The sequence below is a fragment of the Martes martes genome, assembly GCF_963455335.1.
Source record: "Martes martes genome assembly, chromosome: 7".
Lineage (NCBI taxonomy): Eukaryota > Metazoa > Chordata > Mammalia > Carnivora > Mustelidae > Martes > Martes martes.
This window is the reverse complement of record NC_137894.1, coordinates 61,989,432-62,010,196: the sequence shown is the minus strand read 5'-3', so window position 1 is coordinate 62,010,196 and position 20,765 is coordinate 61,989,432. Positions and strand designations below refer to the sequence as shown.

Genomic DNA, 20,765 nt, shown 5'->3' with positions numbered 1-20,765 from the left:
TATATAGCTACTAGTTCCTCCAAGAGGAGGGAAAGATCCAACCACATCTGGCTAGATCACAGAAGGTATTATCATGGAGGACTTCTGAGCTTTAGAAACTATCTATCTGTCCATTCAACCATCCATCCATTCAAATACCCATGCAGATATTTGGTATTTTATCTATTTTTAAAAATAGGCAGTAAATTTTTTTTTTACATAGGTCACCAGGGTGGCTTGGTCAGTTAAGCATCTGCCTTCTGCTCAGGTCATGATCTCAGAGTCCTGGGATATAGCCCCATGTTGGGTTCCCTGCTCAGCAGGAAGTCTGCTTCTCCCTCTCCCTCTGCCCCTCCCCTTGCTTGTGCTCTCAGGCTATCTTTCTGTTTCTCAGATAAATAAAATAAACCTAAATAAATTTTTACACAAGTACTAAATATTTGTTAGAGGAAGAATTAGAAAATACCAGCTAAGGAGAAAGTAGAAAATTAAAATTTCCATATTTTTGCAATCCAAGGATAACCATATGTTGGTGACTAGTATTCTTCATTGAATACATAGGTGCATTTTTTTTTTTTTGTCTTACAAAAATAAACTCATACGGTTTTAGGAACTTGCTTTTTCCACCTAACAATATATAGTGAATATCTTCTCAAGTTAATAAAAATGCCTCTACAACAATAGCTTTTAAATTGTATGGTCTCGGGGCACCTGGGTGGCTCAGTGGGTTAAAACCTCTGCTTTTGGCTCGGGTCATGATCCCAGGGTCCTGGAATCAAGCCCTGCATCGGGCTCTCTGCTCAGTGGGGAGCCTGCTTCCCCACCTCTCTCTCTCTCTCTCTGCTTGCCTCTCTGCCTGCTTGTGATCTCTGTCAAATAAATAAATAAAATCTTAAAAAAAAAATAAATTGTATGGTCTCAGGATCCTTTTATATGCTTAAATATTGGGGACCTTAAAGATCTTCTGTTTATGTAGGTTTTATCTATTGATATTTACATTAGAAACTAAAACTGAGAAAAATTTTAAATGATCTTTTAATTTGTTCAAAATAGCAATTATCAACCCAATACATGTTAACATAAACATTTTTAATGAAAAATAAGTTTTCCAAAAAACAAAAAAAGAATTATTAAAAGGCATGGCAATGGGGGCACCTGGGTGGCTTAGTCATTGGGTGTCTGCCTTCAGCTCAGGTCATGATCCCAGCGTCCTAGGATTGAGCCCCACATTGGGCTCCCTGCTTGATGGGAAGCCTGCTTCTCCCTCTTCCACTTCCCCTCCTTGTATTTCCTCTCTAACTCTCTCTCTCAAATAAATAAATAAAATCTTTTTTTTAAAAAAAGTATGGCAATGTTTTACATTTTTGAAAATCTCTGTAACAGAAGACAGCTGGGTTCTCATAGCTACTTCTGTATTCAATGTATTGTGATAGGTTGTTTTGGTTGAAATATATAAGAAAAATTGGCCTCACACAGATACATAGTTGGAAAGGGGAGGAATATTTTAATGGTGTTTTCATATAATTGTGGATATGCTTTGAAACTGCAGCAGAACTGGGAAAATAGTAAAAGCTTAAAGATCAATTCAATGTGGAATCTAAAAGCATATTAACTAAATTTTGTACTCCATTAACATTAAATTCTTTTGGCCTATTTAGCAATGCGAAGAGATCTTTCACCCATACTTTATAGTATCTCCATTTGTCATATAGAAGATATCTGTTCAATGAGTTATACAGATCTTCCGAATGTCAATGTATTTCATAATACATTATTTAAAAAATCACACGTTAATACGGCCAATTTCCTTGGGACTTTGTCAAACTCACAGTGGCAGATATGTTCTCTACAGAATGTTCTCTTGAAAGCTCTAATTGTAAAATGGACAACAAAAACTGTTTTCCTTGAAGAGAAAGACTTTCCTGTTCATATTTGAGAAAATGCCTGTCAAATACCTAAGTCTGAATAACCCTGCATATCTACTTTTTATAAAGCTTTTATTAGTCAAGTAAGTTCATCATCTGTTCAAATTTTGCTAACACAAACTTGATATGATGAAATCTTCATAAGTAACTACACATAATTGTTGAGAACAAGTGAATTAAATAGATGTAAGTAGTGTTAGGATTTTTTCCTTTGGTGCCTGTGGTTCTTGGCCACTTTGCTTTGAAGAATGAAGAGGTAGGCAGAGTGGCGGGCAGCAAAGCAAGGTCTATTGAGTGACAATGAAGCAAAGTTTGAGTGATAGTACAAAGCGCCCAAGGAGGGAGGGGACCTGAGAGAGTTGCCTGTTACTTATTCTTGCAAGTGAATGTGATATTCCACGTAAAAATGGCCGGTTCACTTAGCAACTCAAGTATTTCTCCTCAAGTCAACTATCATACTTTTATACACAGAAGAAAAGGTTTATGTGTGCTTCTCATTTCATCATACAGAATATTTAAAAGACTCTCAGGTTGAGATTTAATATATTTTTACTGCTTTATCAAGGACATCGGGAAAAAGGCTTTGAATTCTTTTTTTTTTCCCCCTTAAATGCAAGAGCATGGTGGTCAAGAAATGACTTCTAGATCACTTTGGTGATTTGTTGAATTTGATGCCCCTGCTTTTATTTTGTGCTAAGGGGACAGCAGTTTCACCCACCATTTCTTCTGCAGCAGTTAGTACAAATACCACGTGGTAAAAAAAAAAAAAAAAAGCACATAACTCCTTTGTTATTACCATAAAAATTTTCACTTCACGAACTTCCTAAATTTTGGGAATGCTCAGAGTCTGTGGACCACACTTTGAAAATCAATGTTCTACAACATTTTTAATGGCTGTAGAAAAATTACATTATATGAGTGACCACAGTTTATTGAGGATATTTGAGTATTTCTAATTTTTCTCCATTACCAGTAATGATGTAGTTTAAACTTCATTTGCATCCTGAATTATATCTTTAGGATACAGCCTTAAAAATGGAATAAATGGGCCAACAAAAAGCATTGAAGAAAAAACAGCTTCTGAATATTGTCTTCCTATAGGTTTACTAATGTACATGTGTATTTTATATAACAATGAGTATTCTTTCAGCTTACCAACATGGTGGTTATTTTTTTCTTAGGATTTTAATTGAGAGAGAGATCGTGCACTAGATGGGGGAGAGTCAGAGGGAGAAGCCAATTCCCTGCTGAGCAGGGAGAGGGTTGCAAGGCTCCATCCCAAGACCCCTGGATCAGGACCTGAGCCAAAGGCAGGCTCTCCACCCACTGAGCCACCCAGGTGCCCCATGGTGGTTATTTTTAAGTAAAAACAAAAACTGACCAAATTTACAGCAAAAAAATGGAACCTCATTTTAATTTGCATTTATTTGCTTATTAGTTAGGTTTTTTCATGTTTATAAAAGTTAGTGAATTGCATATTTACGTATTTTGCCCATTTTTCTATTGATACAGTCTTCTTTGGGATTGGTCTGTCATGAATGTTGCAGACACTTCTCCCCAATTTTTGTTTACTTTTTAACTTTGTATAGTTTATTTTTGTATATGTTTTAATTTTGATTAAATTATCTATCAGTCTTTTTATATTTTCTGTCTTTGGTGTCATGCTTTAGTTAAAAAGCCTCCTCCAAAAAACAAAAAATAAACAAATTAAAAAAGGCTCCTCCATCCCAATATTATACAAATATTTACCTATTTTTTGTAGTTAACTCTTCAGTTCATTAAGAATTATTTTGATACGTATAATTTGAGGTAAAGATTACTTAATCTCTTCTCAATAGTTAACCTTTAATTCCTTCAAGAATGTTAGATTTATCCTTATTTTCCCTTTTGTTAAAAATACACTATTAAATTGGTTTGCAAACAATTTAAAATTTAAAACAATACAGATCAATCTAAAGTAGTTCTTGACCAACTTCTTCCTAATAACTTCTTCCTAACTCCTCAGAGTTATTATTAGTTTGCTCTTTTCCTTTACAAGCTTTTTCCTTCACATTTCAAAGCACACAACTGCAAATACACAGTTTGCGGCAACTTGGGTTCCTTCCCCTCATTTAACTCATCCTTATTTTTCCACGATGGTCTACCTTGTTCCTTTTGACACAAACGCATGGTTTTCCATAATGAGCATGACCATGTTATATTTTGTTTTCCCTCTACCGATGCAAGACTACAAGGTTTCAATTTTTAATATTCACCACCTCTCCTCAAAGCGGCTGGGGCCTGAGCTTTCTTGTGCGCATGCGCAAGTGGCGAAGGGCTACATTCCTAAACATGGAATAGCTTCGAGTATTTTTTTGTTTTTTCATTTTGTGGGTTCTGAGGAACCACTGAGGGTACGTAGGGCGACAAACGCCCCCAGAACAACACAACCCGGCCTGAACGAGACGCAGACTAGGTTCTCAGCCCCTGACAGTCTTCCTCCTTCCAAAATGGACGCTGAATTTATTTTTTACCTCGCAGATGCAACAGTTCACAGCAACGAAACCAGATGCACAACCTTTCAGGCACCGGGGACTACAACTAAGAAATTAGGGGAAGAAAAACCTTCAGCCGTACCGGCCGTGACGCTGGCTTCCGGGAAGCGGACCGGAAGCCACTCCTCGATTCTGCGTCAAACCCGACTTCAGGGGCCGTCGTAAAAGTGTCGCCCCTCGTTTCTTGGACCGGCCACAGGTTTCCGCTGGTCTTCGGCCGGGGGTCTGGAACTGCGGGTGTCAGTTTCCCCCAAGATGGCGGACGAGGAGGCCGGGGGTACGGAAAGGATGGAAGTCAGTACGGAGTTGCCCCAGACCCCTCAGCTCCTGGCATCCGTAAGTCCTTGTAGGCAAGTTCCTTTTGTCCCCCCCAGTCCCTCCCTACCGCGCTCTGGAGGATGTCTGTCTTCACCCCTTATGGCGGCTCTGGGGAGGGGGAGTCGTATGGATTGATCTGGAAAGAAGCCGTCGAATAAAAGTTAGTCATTACTCACATCCCTGCCGACTAAGTCTACGGAATATAATGATTTTGTCATTTATTAGTCGTGACGAGTTCACGCTTGTCTCTATCCTTAAGGTGATGTTATTAGATGGCCTGGTATGGGGGCTAAGGCGGGATTAAAGGAAAAGCCATTTTCGCATAGACGCAGTGCCAACCCCTCTTGATGACAGGAATCCAGGACGCTGCACCTAATGTTATATTGCTTAGCTGGCTGGGTGGGGCCTGATAATGGCAGGGAATACTGCCACTGTCAACTCGTCAAGATATGGGGTGTAGGAATTGTAGTGTCTCATTCCGGTGTCTTGAGAACCCCAAGCCTAACCCCTCAATGGAGAAACCCGTCATCTGTCGCTTCTTATTAAAGGTGAAGAAAAAAACCTCCAGACATTTTGAATCAAAGCAGTACTATTAATTAATATAGCAGTCTATACTTTGCCCTTGTATTTTGAAAGAACGGGAAGGCAGAGACAGTGAGCAAATTTGAGTCTATAGTCTGGCCACAGGGAGAAAGCAGATGAGGAGGATAAGAGCTAGGGGGCAATATTGGGGAATGTTCTGGATGTCTCTGGGCATCTACTGGGGAGATATGCAGGAAATACTCAAATACTGATCCGTGCATGGTATTACGTTTTATCACTTTGTTTTTATTGCTGCATATAGAAAAGTGTGAGATATGCACCTCTTTCTGAAGTATTTTGGTTTGTAGTTTTAATAAATGCATTTTTGGACTGTTTTAATCATGCAGACACTTCAGCATTGTTTTATGAGAGAATAAAGTGAGCTCCAGAATTAAGAATCCACCCCAGGGACTGGGGAGACTGGCTGGGAGATAGAAACCAGGTAGGGAGGGAGTTGGAATAAGGGTTTGGCCATAACTAGAGCATTGCTTGCAACCATCTTCTATCTCATATAGCAGTTAAACCTCGCTTCACTGCCAGTATTGAAGTAGGAAAGCATCTGTTTGAAATGAGAAGGTAGGGAAAATTGAGAAGCACCTGAAACATCTGGTTTTAATGGTAGCTTGTGTGTTCTACATCTTAGAAGCAGTACAGAAATCGTGTGGATAGAAGTGTTACTGTAATTTTGTATTGCCAAAAATGACTAGTGCTTATTTAAACTTTGATATATTAATTCCTTCCAGGTGGTTAAGTAAAACCTCATCAGTCTAGACTCTGCTTATTTTTAATTGGACATAATGGTACAGATATCAAGGTAGAATTAGGCTGCAAACTCTTTACTTCAAGAAATACTTGATTTCTTGGGGCAAGGCTGTAGGTTTTACAAAGTAATGGATAGATGCCAAGAGAAGTAGAATAGCCTGAGGGAACTCGCAGTTTAGTGACACAGATAAGACAAATGCTCAAAGAATTTAATACAAGATAGGGTGATATAAGTGGATGAAGACCTGTGTCAGGCCTCATGATCACTTTTTTGGCAGATTGCTCTATCTACTTGAGGATTCCAGATATGTCTTTATGTTCCTTTTCTTTTTAAAGCTACTGTCTTCAATTTTATTCTGACAGTGGAGTGGCATACTGGCTTTCCAGTTCACTACTTCTTTGTTGTTAAGTAAAACAAGCTCAGAGATTCTTTAACATTTGAATGATTTGTATTTTAAATCACCATTGGGAAGCAGGGAAAACAAAAATAATAAATATGGGACAGTTACAACATTTTAGAAATCTTACCAACTCCATTAGAGCCTTACTCTTGGTTGTACTTTCCGTTATCCTTAAATCAAACTTTCCTCTTAAACCCCAGATTATTTCTCTGCAATACTGCTATCAAAAACATGAAGGCTTTCAAATTCCCAATATCACCTAACATGCAATTAAGGTGAAATAATAGCTATGAATTACTGGACATTTATAAAAGTCATTGCTTAAGAATCATTAGGAGTTGATTTTGTAGGTCTAGGGTGGGGAATTTTCACAAGCATGTCCCGCTGATTCTGAAGTCCTGGTCTGTGAGCCACACTTTGAGTAAGACTTAGCTTAGACATTTGGAAATTCTCAATACAGAGTTGACGGTTGAGATTATGGGAATGGTGAAGATCTTTGAGGAGAAAATTGTGTGTGTGGGTGTGTGTGTGTGTACACACACATGATCACGTACACACAAGTTCAGACACAGAGGGAGAGAGGGAAAGAAGAGAGGGAGAAGGACTCGGGACAGGGATGATTGAATTTCAGGAATAGGAGATGGAGGAAGGACCAGAGAAGGACTTAGAAAGGTAGCAGCCAGGCAAGTAGGTGAGAGTAGTATGATGCCATAGGGTCTAGTTTCTAGGAGAGGGTGGTTTATTGGGTCAAGAAGGTAAGGACTGAGAAAAACTGGGAATTCAGAGAGTATGTGGGGTGGTCTGACAGAACTTTTGCCTTCTGTCTACTTTGACTGGATTTTCTTTCCTCAGTCGGTCTCAGAAGGTGTCTCCTGGCTTAGCACTAAGGTTTTTTCTTTTTCCTATCTACACCCTCTGCCTATGTGATTTCATCCAGTTCTGTGGCTTTAAATACTGTTAGTATGCATTCTGTTCTCAAATTTATATCTCCGGGTCATCTCACTTCTGAACTTAACGATTCACAAATCCAACTACTTGCCTACTTGATATAGCCACTTGGATGTCTGATAAGTGTTTGAAACAGGGGGAGCAATTAGAAAGTTACTGCTATAACCTAAGCCTTAGCTGATGGTGGTTTGTACTAGAGAGACATCACTAGAGATACAGAGAAGTGGATAGATTTGAGAGAGATTTTGCAGGTATGGTAGAAGCAAAAAGGTTTGCTAATGGATTAGGCATGAGGATAAAAGGGAAGAAGCAAATGACATCTGGATCCTCAGTTTTTGGTTTAAGCATTCATGGCCATGGTTGTGTCATATTCTGAGAGAAAGAACCAGGTTTGGAGAGGGGAAAGAAGGGAGGCTGATCAAGAATTTTCTTATCCCTGTCTCATGACACTTCTGTAATAGCTCTTGAACACAAACAACTCTGTCTCCACTCCACCTCTCTAGTCCTAGCCACCATCTGTTGCCTAGGCAACTGGAGTGGCCTCTTAACTAGTCTCTTCGCTTCCATTTCTGCCCTCTTCCAGTTTATTTTCTACAGATCAACCAGCGTAATCTTTTTAAAACTAATTCAGATCATGTCAGCCTCCTGCCTAAATCCTTCAGTGACTTCCCATTTTACTTAGAATAAAATCTAAACTCATTACAAGTCTTTCAAGATCCTGCATGATCTGGCTCCTGCATTTCCCCCTCATTTCCTGTTATTTCTTGTCATTTACTATTAGCCACATGGCCTGTTAGTTTCTAAAACAAGCACAAGATCTGTCTTGCTCTAGGGCCTGTGCCTTTGCTTGCTGTTCTTTTTCCCAAGAGTGTTTTTCCTTTGCTTTTTCTTGATGCTTACCCAGTCTAAAAGATGGGTTCTTCTTATCCTTCTATGTGTAAGCACTCTGTTTATTTCCTTTATTGTACTTATTACAATCTATAATTACTGTGCTGTCCTTATTATTTAAATATCTGTCTTTCCCACCAGAATGCAAGCTCCATGAAGCCAAGGATCATGTCTGACTTGTCCATTGATATATCCCAGTATGTGTTTGAAATAGTGGACATTTATGTACTCTTAATGAATAACTGAGAATCAACATTAGGGATTTATTTTAACAAGATTGGTGGTGATTAGGGGAAGGAGTTGTGGAGGGAGGATGGGAAGAGAAATGAGGAGGCATACGAGGGTAGTAGCTAACATTGGGGTCTAGGCTGAAGGTGGGGTATAGGAAAAGCCAAAATAGGAATTCTGTGGAGTATTGGTAGGATCTGAGTTATTAAAGTTATGATGTTGACATAAATGGAAGAACTGAACATTATGGTCTGTAAGGGCTTCTGGAGTTTGAGAACATGAAGGCACATCAGCTTTTGTGATGATAGAGCTGGTTAGAGGAGCCTCTGTGCATTCCTGGAGCACCCTTTTCATATTTCTGTTGTACACAGCATGTCTCAGGCTGTCCTGAGCATTACCTGTTTGCTGTCTGTTTTTCTAGACAATAAACTCCTTGAGCGTGAGCTGTTCTTGTTCATACCTGTATCTCCAGTACCTAACACATTGTTTCAGAATTTTTATTGAATGCATGCATGAATGAGTGAATGAGAAGACAATAACCGAGGTGGAGTGGAGGTGAAGGTAATAGGAGTTGAGGAGGTTAAGAGAAAATGAGGCTGAAAGGTTTAAAATTGAAAGGGGAATTTAAAAAAATTAACATTATCAAGTTACATTTAAGTACAATAAAATTCTTCCATTTTAAGTGTTTTGGTTGATGAGTTTTGATGAATGTATACACCTGTGTAACTATTACTAAATTGAGGTACAGAACATTTCCATTACTCCCAAAGGTATATTGTCTCCAAATGGGATTTTAGGGTTTTTTTTAAGTGTAATATTAATAATAATCATGCAATAAACATTAAATCAAGGAAAAATTTGTCTACAATCTCATATGTGTACTGGATCTTTAAAAGATAAAAATTTATTTTGATAGTTGACCTTAAAATACTGAGATGGGGCACCTGGTTGGCTTAGTTGATGGAGCATGTGACTCTGGATCTCAGGGTTGTGAGTTCGAGCCCCATGTGGGGTGTACAGATTACTTTAAAAAATGAAAATCTTTTAAAAATGAGTAAAATACTAAGATACAAAAGAAAGAACGTGAAGTTATATATTATTTTCCGTAGTGGTGCTATTTCTTAGAAATTGCAATCTATATCATTTTAGGCCAGAGCACAGCTTTCTATACCAAAGGCACACTTATAATGAGAAAACTAGGATGGAAAACCAAGGTCTCTTGAGTCCTGACTGAAGTGCTTTGTCACCAGATCATAGCAGAGCCTAGAGTGTGTTGTTTTTTCATCATTATCTCCTAATTTCTGTTGTGGACAGCTAAGGAAAATTCTGATTTTCAGTATCAGACTCTATAGACTCAAATGTGAAGTTGAGGTGTAAAATTGCAGATTACAGTGGTAGATTCAATCCCACTACCTTTAATAGTCTAGGGAAGAATAGTAATTTAGTGTGGATAAGCTGGTGCTGAAGATGGACTGATTTTGTTTAATAACAGACATTGTCCTGCAAATAAAGAGGTTTTTGTCTTCAATACTGCATGGGGAGACTGTGGGTAGATACGTGTGTAAATCAGTGGTGCAGGATGAACCAATGCAGTGTCCTGACCATTCTCTCTTCATGTGTGCTGGCCTTGAGGGTTATTTCAGATTTCTCTTGCAATCATTTTACCCATTTCTCTACAGGTGCAAATTGTACACCGTGCTCTGTGAAAGTTTTCTTTAAGCTTTTAACTCATTGCTTCAGGTGACTTAAGACAAAATATTAAAACTCTGTAGTCCCAGGTGATGTACTGTGAACTCCTTCATGTTCTTTTAAGGTATTCTGAGTTAATATGCCTCTTGTTGAAGAAACAGTTGTTATTTGATGAGTTTGGTTTTTTAAAAGCATTTGGTACAGCTTTTTTTTTCGGTGTTAAGTTGTACCCTGTAATACGCTAAGTGCTTATAGAAATATGCTGTACTAAATAAATGTTACCGAATAACTCTAGGAGAGTTATTGTGTTTCCCTAAGTGCCTCCTTGCTATCCGGGAATGATACAGGACCGGTCCAGGATAGAGTCTGTTGTTAATCACTTGACTTTAATAATTCTCCTTCAGAACAAAGTCTATTTGACCTGTTTGGAGGAGTGGGGCTTAACCACTTAACTGTGTCTTTATGGATTACTTTAAAAAATCCCTTTGAACTTTTGGTATTTATGGGTAAGCTAGAATGACTTAGGAACAGGAAGAAAAACCTGTTAATTTATCCATTTATTTTTATATGCACACATACTCTACCTTGTAGTCTAAGAAAGGATTTTAGTCCATTTGCAAATATATTCAATACAGTAGAAATATGAGATGTTTATTCCACAGTTTAGGAAAGCAGAATTCATTGTTCCAAAGATTTCAAGGAGAGCTTAGAAAATTGGAGCATGAACCTATGATCAAAGAAGAAAAAGGAAGAGAATAACTTGGGGGCAGAATGCTTTCGGAAACTAAATTTTGACAGTATGCTTGTGTATTATCTTAAAAGAAAAGAGAGGGGCCTTATTTGTCACATGATTCTATATTTGAGCCTAGCTTATTTTATCAGTGCCATGAAGACATAGTATACTTACTTATCGTATTTACGAACAACACAAAGCTGGCAGGGATAAGAAATACGTTATAGGACACACATACAAAATATCTCCTTAGTCTGAACATTGCTTCAGAACTAACAAAGTGAAATTCAATTGGGGTGAAAGTACAGCCTTATACCTCGGGTTGGATATTTGTGTATTGGACCAGGTTTGTCATATGTGATTATCCTAAGGGTTTTAGTTGTCCACAAACTCACTAAGTCATGATATGATGTGGCTGCCAAAAAAAAAGAATGTGACCTTTTTGAGTGGTTAAGTACCCTGGATAAGGAAGGTAAGAAATAGTCCCACTTCTCTATACAGAGGCACATTGTACATGTTCCATAAAAGAGTAATCAACATAGAGAGTAGTCTAAATACCGTGGCATTAGGGATGACCAAATGTCATTTCTGGGGATGAACAGATTTCTTTAGTTTCTGTGTTCCAGTGTAGCTCCAGAATAGAGACTGATGGGAGACTTAATAGTTGTCTTCATTTATTTGAAAGGTTGTTTGATGAAAGAGCAGAGTATATCATGTGGATTATTTGAGGCAGTATAGGATAAAAATTACAGGAGAGTAGATTTTGGTTTAATTATGAGCTGTAAGAATGGACTTTGGCTGAAAGGAAGTGTTCAGACAGGCTTAGGAAACTAATTATCAGATATGCTATAGATAGTATTCCTCATGGGGTAAGCAGTTGAGCTTAGGGGTTTTGCTGTTATTGTTTGCTTGTTTTTATGAAACTTTATGAATCTGTCCAATAGTATTACAAGAAACCTTTGTGTAACCAAAAGATTTCTTGATGTCTGGAGATACTCCGATTACATTCATCCAGTACTTGTTATGAACAATCCCAGAGCCTCTAGATTTTGTTACTACTTTAAAACAGAAGAGCTGGGAAAAGAGTTTCAGGGAATCTGAAGCCTCATGGATGTGAGCAGTTGTCTAAAGATGTGTAAGTTGTGGTTTGAACAAAAGGAACGTTTTAAAAGTACGTTCCTTTTTCAGAATGATGTTCCCAAACAGGAATCCAAGTCCCTGGGTCAGAGTTGAGAACATATCTTAATCTCCATGGGGATGAGAAAAATGTTTGGAATGTTTGGGAATTTAAATGTTGTGAGAACTTGTTTTTACAGAACAGTCAATTAAGAAAATCCTCTCTGAACTCTAAATTTGAAAAAAAAAATTTTCCCCCCTCTGGACATTGAAATTAAAGATGCTTAATTTTATTCTTATCTGAAGTGGGTAAAAATACTAAAAACAACCAAACAAATAAATAAGAAAATCAAATCTATTCCAGGCACCAATAATTCCTGAACGTATCACCCAGTAAAATACATGCTGTGTAGTTACTCTTATCTGGAAAAAAAGACAAATCTTAGCTGAAAACGATTTTTCATAGATGTGGCAGTCATCTAGGAAAAAGTCTTCATGAAAGAGTGAAATTATACTTTATCTCCTATAAGAATTCTATAGTTTTAGAAGGTTTAATGTCAATCAATATTTGCTTTGTTCTCTCTAGCAAGAAATCTACAAAATTCAGCAATGACTGAGAACATTTTTTTCTTTTAAGATTTTATTTATTTATTTATTTATTTAGAAAGAGGGAACATGTAGGGGGAGGCGGGGTAGAGGGAGAGCGAGAGGGAGAGAATCTCAAGCAGACTCCTCACTGAGCATGGAGCCCTATGTGGGGCTCAACTCCACAACCCTGAGATCATGACCTGAACTGAAATCAAGAGTCAGATGCTTAACCAGGCGCCCCAAGAGAACTTTTATTATTTGTGGTGGGCCTGTGGTGATACAGGGATTTATTTAAAAAAATTTTTTTTAACTTATTTATTTGTTAGAGAGAGCGAGCAAGCACAGGCAGACAGAGTGGTAGGCAGAGGCAGAGGGAGAAGCAGGCTCCCTGCCGAGCAAGGAGCCCGATGTGGGACTCAATCCCAGGACGCCGGGACCATGACCTGAGCCGAAGGCAGCTGCTTAACCAACTGAGCCACCCAGGCGTCCCCAGGGATTTATTTAAAAGGCAGCATTCCTCACCTCAGGGAATTTATAGTCTGGGTGAAGAGGCTAGGTGGACACAGATGAAGATAACTAATGTAGGTACTGAATAAGTACCTCCTTCAGTAAGTGCTATATTTGAGTTACAGGGGAGAGAAATTTGTTTAGGCTGATCAGTGTAGTAGTCAGAGAGGAGTGCCTTGAGTTTGATGGACCTTAAGGATTAACTCACAGTGGGGATGGAATGATGGAGAGCTAGTGGTAAGATCACTGAAGAGGTCATTAAAGGCATCAACACCCAGACATTCTGGCCAAATCAACCAACAGTATAAAGATAACATTTCAAAGTATTATTTCACACGGTGATGCCTGGGTGGCCCAGTTCGTTAAGCATCTGCCTTCGGTTTAGGTCATGATCTTGGGGTCCTGGGATTGAGTTCCACATCAGGCTCCTTATTCAGTGGGGAGTCTGCTTCTACCTCTGCTTCCTGCTTCCCCTGCTTGTGTGCACACTCTGACAAATAAATAAATAAAATCTTTTTAAAAATAAGAATAAAATATTAGTTCACACCGAGATATGTAATGACAGAGATAGAATTTAAGAATATTTAGTAGTACACAGGAGTGTTAGGCAGTTGTTAGTGAATACGCTTCATTTGGAGGAAGGAAATAAAAAGAAGGCAAAACTATGTTTCTTTTTTTGTTTTATGATTAAAACGAAATTGATTGTTCGTAAAGGTAAATTCAGATGTACTGTGTGCTTATATTTGGTTGAGTACAATGAGCACTGAACTCTAGGAGTTAGGATACCTAACTTCTGTTCCTGACTATGATATTAATTGTTTATTCAATCTTGGAAAAGACAGTTTATTTCTCCCTGTGACTCAGTTTTTTTCATCTATAAAATGAGAGACTTGAACCAGAAGATCCCTTAGATTTTGGTGGCTGTCAAATACTTAAAAGTATTCTTCAAAAACTTCAACTGATTCTGTGCCTTCCATAATTAGATAATACAGAAAATTTTTTGTTTGGTATATAGCGGTAAATAAACAGGCCTTTTTTCATTTAGTACTGTTTGGAGAAAAGAACTTTAGGTGTACAATAGAACATTAGATATTCTTTACTTTATAATTACAGTTGTTGGTAGATTTGTGGAGGAAACAAGTTGTTGGTCTGTGCATACCCTAGAAAAGTTGGGAGTTAGAATACTGGAAGGTATAATTGTTTTTTTTTAAAGGTTTTAGTAAAATATTTTTACAATTAAAAAATTCCCCCCAAATATGGAAACTGTCACTAAGAATATTATTCATATTAGGTAAGCAAATGTACAGTTTCTGTGAAAATATGCTAAACTCTTACTACCAACTGCTGTTAACATTTTGGTGTATATTCTTCCTGATTTTTTCCCTTCATGTAAAATATTTAGCCAAAATGAGATTTTATATACACTGCATTGTAACCTGCTTTACCAAACTGTATACTATTAATGACTTTCTGTATTAGTAAATAATCATCTTCAGTATCAGTTCTTTTTTTCTTTTTATTTTGAACTCATTTTAGACTTAACAGAAAACTTGCAAAAATAGTAGTAACAGTTCTCTTATATCCTTCACACCTGCATTCCCTAATGTTAGCATCTTACATAACCATAGTATAATTATCAGGGACAGGAAATTAGTATTGATAGTAACTAAACTATAGACCTTATTTGAATTATAATAGTTTTCCCACTGACATTAATTATTTTTCTGTTCCAGAATCCTATCTAGGATCTCACATTAAGTCTAGTTATTTCTCCTTCATTGCCTCCAGTCTGTAATAGGGTCTTACTTTCTCCATAATCTTCAAGTTTGTAACAGCATCTTGTTCTTGCCTTATTTTTCACGACCTTGACATTTTTGAAGAATACTGAACAATTATTTTTTAGAATGTTCCTCAGTTTGGATTGATGTTTTCTCATGATTATAATGAGGTTATGTATTTTTGGGAAAAATAACACAAAAGTGGTACCATAGCCTTCTCAGTGTATCATATTAAGGGATTCTTGGTATCATTATTCTTATTACTGGTGATATTTATGTTAATCACTTGGTTAAGTTGGTATCTGCAGAGTTTCTCTACTTTAAAGTTATTACCTTTTCCCCTTATAGTTAATAAATGTCTTTGAGGAGATATTCTGAGACTATTTGACATCACCTTTTTTTTAGGATTTTTTCAGTAACCTTGCACCCCACATGGGGCTCCAACTTACAACCCCAGGATCAGGAATCACATGCTTAATCAATAAAATCTTTTTTTTTTTTTTAAAGATTTTGGTTATTTGACAAAGAGATAGAGAGCAGGCAGAGCGAGAGGGAGAGACAGGCTTTCCGCTGAGCAGGGAGCCTGATTCGGAGCTCTATCCTAGGACCCTGGGATCATGACCCAAGCCAAAGGCAGATGCTTAACCGACTGAGCCACCCAGGCGCCCCAATAAATAAAATCTTTTAAAAAATTTTTTCCTCTCTTCCACTTTGCAGTAAACCCCTGGGAACCACTGTGCAGTCCTCCATCTTGATATAGTTGTGCCTTTTCCTAAATGTCCTATAAATAGAATCATACAGTATATAGCCTTTAAATTTTAAAATTATTTTTAGAATATAACTTTAATGTGTACAAATACAAAATTATGTATAACTACCAGTTTATACTAACTATGAGACAAACATGAAATACCATTAACACCAGAGAGCCAGCCCGTTTCACATGAATAATACTAATTTAACTAGAAGGATGTTAAGTGCAACTAAATTGTCAGTGTTGAGTTGATAGTAGAGATTTCGTGCACTCAACCTTCTGTTCATTTAAGCTTGCTGTTACTGAGTGCCATTGAAAATTGTTCAGGCTGGTCTGGTTGGATGGTTTAGGGTAATCATACCTCACATTTAAGCCCAAATGGCCAGTGAGTAATCCCCAAATGTCTTTTTTAACAGGGCATTTTTTGAAAGCTGTTTTGTTTGAAACAAGTAAGAGTGGAATGGTGGTGTTATTGAAACCTGCATATAGTGTCTATGAAACCCATATTTAATGGGAATCAGGAATTTGGCACAGAGATGAGCTCTGCTCAGTTTACACAGATGATGTCACTATGAACATGTCCCCATTTGCTAAGAGGCGGTACGTAGCCTTTTGAGTTAGACTGTTTTTACAATAATAGATTTTGTTGCATGTATGTAACTTCTTCTTTTTTTAAGACTTTATTTATTTATTTGACAGATCACAAGTAGGGCAGAGAGGCAGGTGGAGGGGGAGGGGGAAGCAGACTCCCTGCTGAGCAGAGAGCCCGATGCGGGACTCGATCCCAGGAAGCTGGGATCATGACCTGAGCCGAAGGCAGCGGCTTTAACCCACTGAGCCACCCAGGTGCCCCAGTAACTTCTTATTCTTATTTTTGAGCAGTATTCCATGGTTTGGCTGTAATAGTTTGTCTCTAATTCACCAGTTGAAGGACAATTGGGTCATTTCTGGGTTTTGGCAGTTTAAAGCTGCTACTGTAACATTCATGTATACTTTTTTGTGTGAACTTAAGTTTTCATTTCTTAGGTAGATACTTTTTTTAGAGTTTGATTGCTGCGTCATTAGAGTTTGATTGCTGCATCATACAGTAAGTATATGTTTAACTCTAAAGAAAGTACCAGACTCTTTTGTAAAGTGACTAAACCATTTTCAGTTCCTACCAGCATTTTCCTTTTCCAGTTTAATGCATCCTGTTGATACTTGGTATTGTCAGTTTTTTTTTTAATTTTTAATTTTTAAATTTCTTTTCAGTGTACCAGAATTCATTGTTTATGCACCAGTATTGTCAGTTTTTTATTTTATTTTTTATCTACACCTTAATATAATAGGGTGTGGAGGGGTATCTCACTGTCACTTTAATTTGCATTTCTCTAATGACTTATGATGGTGAGCATGTTTTCATGTACAAATAAGCCATCTGAAATAGTTTCCTTTATTTTTTTTAAGTTTTTTAAAATCTTTAAAAGATTTTTAAGGGGGAATGGGAGAGGGGGAAGCCCTCTGAAATAGTTTCTTTTAAAGAGTAGAAGGGTTTAGGTTTACTTTTTGGTGAGTCTAATTTATCCATTTTCTTTTATGTTTAGTGCTTTTGGCATTCTAAAAGCTCTTTTGCGGGACGCCTGGGTGGCTCAGTTGGTTAAGCAGCTGCCTTCGGCTAGGGTCATGATCTCAGCGTCCTGGGTTCGAGTCCCACATCGGGCTCCTTGCTCGGCGGGGAGCCTGCTTCTCCCTCTGCCTCTGCCTACCACTCTGTCTGCCTGTGCTCGCTCGCTCTCTCTCTCTAACAAATAAATAAATTTAAAAAAAAAACTTTTAAAAGCTCTTTTGCATTCATTCATTTTGATCTCTCAGTAAATGTTATGGTTCCTTAAAACAATTAAACTAAGAGTGTGGGAAATGCTTTGTCTCTGCAGCACCTGACTGGTAATAGAATTGTCTTCACAGACGAGGAGTTGCCCATTCTAAGAGGGAAGGGTAATTCTCATCCATTATAGCTTCTCTTCCTTTTTCCAGGTATATATGGTATGTGGGCAACCACTTACTTCCAAGGCTATTTTTTTTTTTTTTAATTACCCAGTTTGCTTTTACCCACTTTCCTTTTGTATTGGTGAGGGATAAAATAATACATTGTTAATCACTTTCTCTGAAATTACAGAATTGTGCCAATGTTTGTCCCCCTATATCTTCAAGAGGAAATTTGTAACAGTCTAATTTTCATTTTCTTTTCTTTCAGTGGTGGGATCAGCAAGTTGATTTTTATACTACTTTCTTGCACTATTTGGCCCAATTGGTGCCAGAAATTTATTCTGCTGAAATGGACCCAGACTTGGAAAAGCAGGAGGAGAGTATACAAATGTCCATATTCACTCCACTGGAATGGTACTTATTTGGAGAAGATCCAGATATTTGCTTAGAGAAATTGAAGCATAGTGGAGCATTTCAGCTCTGTGGGAAGGTTTTCAAAAGTGGAGAGACAACATATTCTTGTAGGTAAGAATTAGAAATTTACAGGATTGGTTACAATTTCTGTTTTGGTATTTTGTACTTATGATGTATTTTATTTTGCCTATTACTTTTTATAATATACTTAATCATACTTAATTTCCTTTTATTATCCACTTATAAATCTGTTTCTGCTTGTATAGCTTGTTTTTGAGTATATGACTTAGACAGTTGTCTCACTTTTCCTTCTCTAAAAGTACTTAAGTGATGGACTTTTGTGTTGCTTATAATATAGTCCACATACTCTTATCTGAAACCCTGGGCTGGGTGTATTTCAGAGTCCTGAACACTTTCCCAGCAGTGTCAAGGCAGGATCCTATTATCAAACATAGCATTTCTGTAAGAAATCTATGAATATTCACAACAAGTAGTATAAATAAAGTCTGCAGTCTCATGTCATTTCAGGTCAGTTTTTGCTACCAAGTGAGATTTGGTGTCAAGGGACTGTGGGCCTGTAGGAACAGTTGTAATTCAGTTGAGTAGAAAAGGCTAGTAGTAGGGAAACTGGAAACAGCTTTTTAGGCTTTTTTAGGCTTTTTGTCCTTTCTAAGAGCAGGTGTCTTAAACATCAGGGTAGCACAGAGAACATTTTTACTCCCTACTCCTGCCTGAAGTTTTCATCTTTTACATCTTAGCTGTACTCTAGTTTTAGTGGGGTGGGGTTTTTTTTTTTTTTTTTTTAAGATTTTATTCATTTATTTGACAGACAGAGGTCACAAGTAGGCAGAGAGGCAGACACAGAGAGAGCGGGGCGGGGGTGGGGGGAACAGGCTCCCTGCTGAGCAGAGAGCCCGATGCGGGGCTCGATCCCAGGACCCTGAGATCATGATCTGAGCCGAAGGCAGAGGCTTAACCCACTGAGCCACCCAGGCGCCCCAGTGGGGTTTTTTTCCCCCTTTACTAGAGGTAGTTCAGGTTAGGAGTGAATTTTTAGACTTCATAAATTCAGAGAATTATTTTTGGCTTCACTATAATTCTAGGTTTGACTGGTTTACTTATAGTTAACAGTTGGTTAGCACACAGTATCTTTATCCTGTTCTTTTCTCAGAAAAAAAGTCAGCTTTTGTATCTTGTGTATTATTTTACTACATACGTAGTAAGGTTTGTTTATCTTCTTATGTATATTTTAGCTGAAGCCCAATCAGTCTCAGCTAAAGTGTGATAGATATTTATAGATCTCACTTCTCCAAAAGTCTCATGGAGGCATTTTAAATTGTCACAACTGGGGAAATGGTACTAGCATCTGGTGGATAGAGGACAGGGTTGCTCCTGAAGCATCCTGCAGTGCACGGGACAGTCTCCTCTATCCCCAGTAAGTAATTACCCAGTTCGGAATGTCAGTACTGCTGAGGTAGAGAAATTCTGCTCTAAATAGGTCAGTAGATCATATATATTTTCAAGACTATAATTAGGCAATCTTTATTTCCTAATAGCCTTTAAAATCATTTTTTAAACTTGCTAGTGCCATCTCTTCAATTCTTCAAAATCAGATATTTTAAAAATTTCTTTTGCACTTTTCACCAGTTTATGTTGCTCTTAATGTTTTTCTGGAAATGTTAAATAAGATAGTGACTTTTTAGAGTTACTATTAGGGAAGAGATTAAGAGAGATTGAATTTTTTTTGTTCATTCTATAAATATTAATTGAATACCTATCAGGTGCCCGGCACTGTTCTAGGTGCTTAGGACATAACAATATACAAAATAAAGAAACAATCCTGCCATTATGCTGCTTACATTCCAATGAATTTTGTCTTTATCCAAGCCTCATTTACCAGTGAACAATCAGTGTTTATAAAAAAAAATGTTTATAAAGGCAGGAGGGTAAGACGATGACAGTTAATGGAAAAAACAGCTAATTATTTGTCATAAAACTAATTTCGATTTGCAACTTAAGAGTCTGAAATCAGGTAAAAGCTCAAAATAGTGAGGATGACTTAAGAAGCAAAACCAATCCTAAGTATTCACATAATGGCTAAAATTATTTAGAATTTAGTGTTTGAGACATTTTCATATTCAGCTTGTGCATCACACAGGAAACTCATTCACATTATATTAACACCTTAAACATCATTGGCGTCCTCTAAATTTTGGAATCTAATTTTTAATTTTTTTCAGGGACTGTGCAATTGACCCAACATGTGTACTCTGTATGGACTGCTTCCAGAATAGTGTTCATAAAAACCATCGTTATAAGGTATGAAAATACATCCATAGTATCTCTAGAACCTGGTGGCCATCTAGTCTGAATTCCTACCAGTACTTGAAATCCTGCTGTAATAGCTCTGATATGTGAACCTTTAGTTCTGGTTAAGTATCATGTGATACGAGATCTACTACCTCAAGAGGCAGCCCTTTGTATAATTTTTTTGTGAGATATATCATGTTTATACAAGAGATTGTATAAAGCAGATGAACACTTAGAGAATAACTATGATGCGAACATCTGTATAACCACTACTTAAGTCAAGAGTAGGCATTGTCAGCTCTCAGAGGCCTCCTGTTTATCCCTTCTACATCAGTCTTTCTCTCTC

At 37.5% G+C, this 20,765-nt stretch overlaps 2 protein-coding genes across 2 annotated transcripts in view; one reads left to right on the top strand and one right to left on the bottom strand.

Moving 5' to 3' along the window:
- TMEM62 (transmembrane protein 62) overlaps positions 1-4,542 on the bottom strand; it is a 53,081-nt gene extending 48,539 nt beyond the window's left edge. The window contains exon 1 of the mRNA XM_080807710.1: positions 4,418-4,542. The gene's annotated coding sequence lies outside the window, so the exon portion shown is untranslated. The remainder of the gene's footprint in view (positions 1-4,417) is intronic.
- Positions 4,543-4,572: 30 nt separating this feature from the next.
- Positions 4,573-20,765, top strand: part of UBR1 (ubiquitin protein ligase E3 component n-recognin 1) — a 135,669-nt gene continuing 119,476 nt past the window's right edge. The window contains exons 1-3 of the mRNA XM_080809584.1: positions 4,573-4,774; positions 17,964-18,220; positions 20,350-20,428. Of these exons, the coding sequence (XP_080665710.1) occupies positions 4,694-4,774; positions 17,964-18,220; positions 20,350-20,428 (417 nt within the window). The 5' untranslated portion in view covers positions 4,573-4,693. The remainder of the gene's footprint in view (positions 4,775-17,963; positions 18,221-20,349; positions 20,429-20,765) is intronic.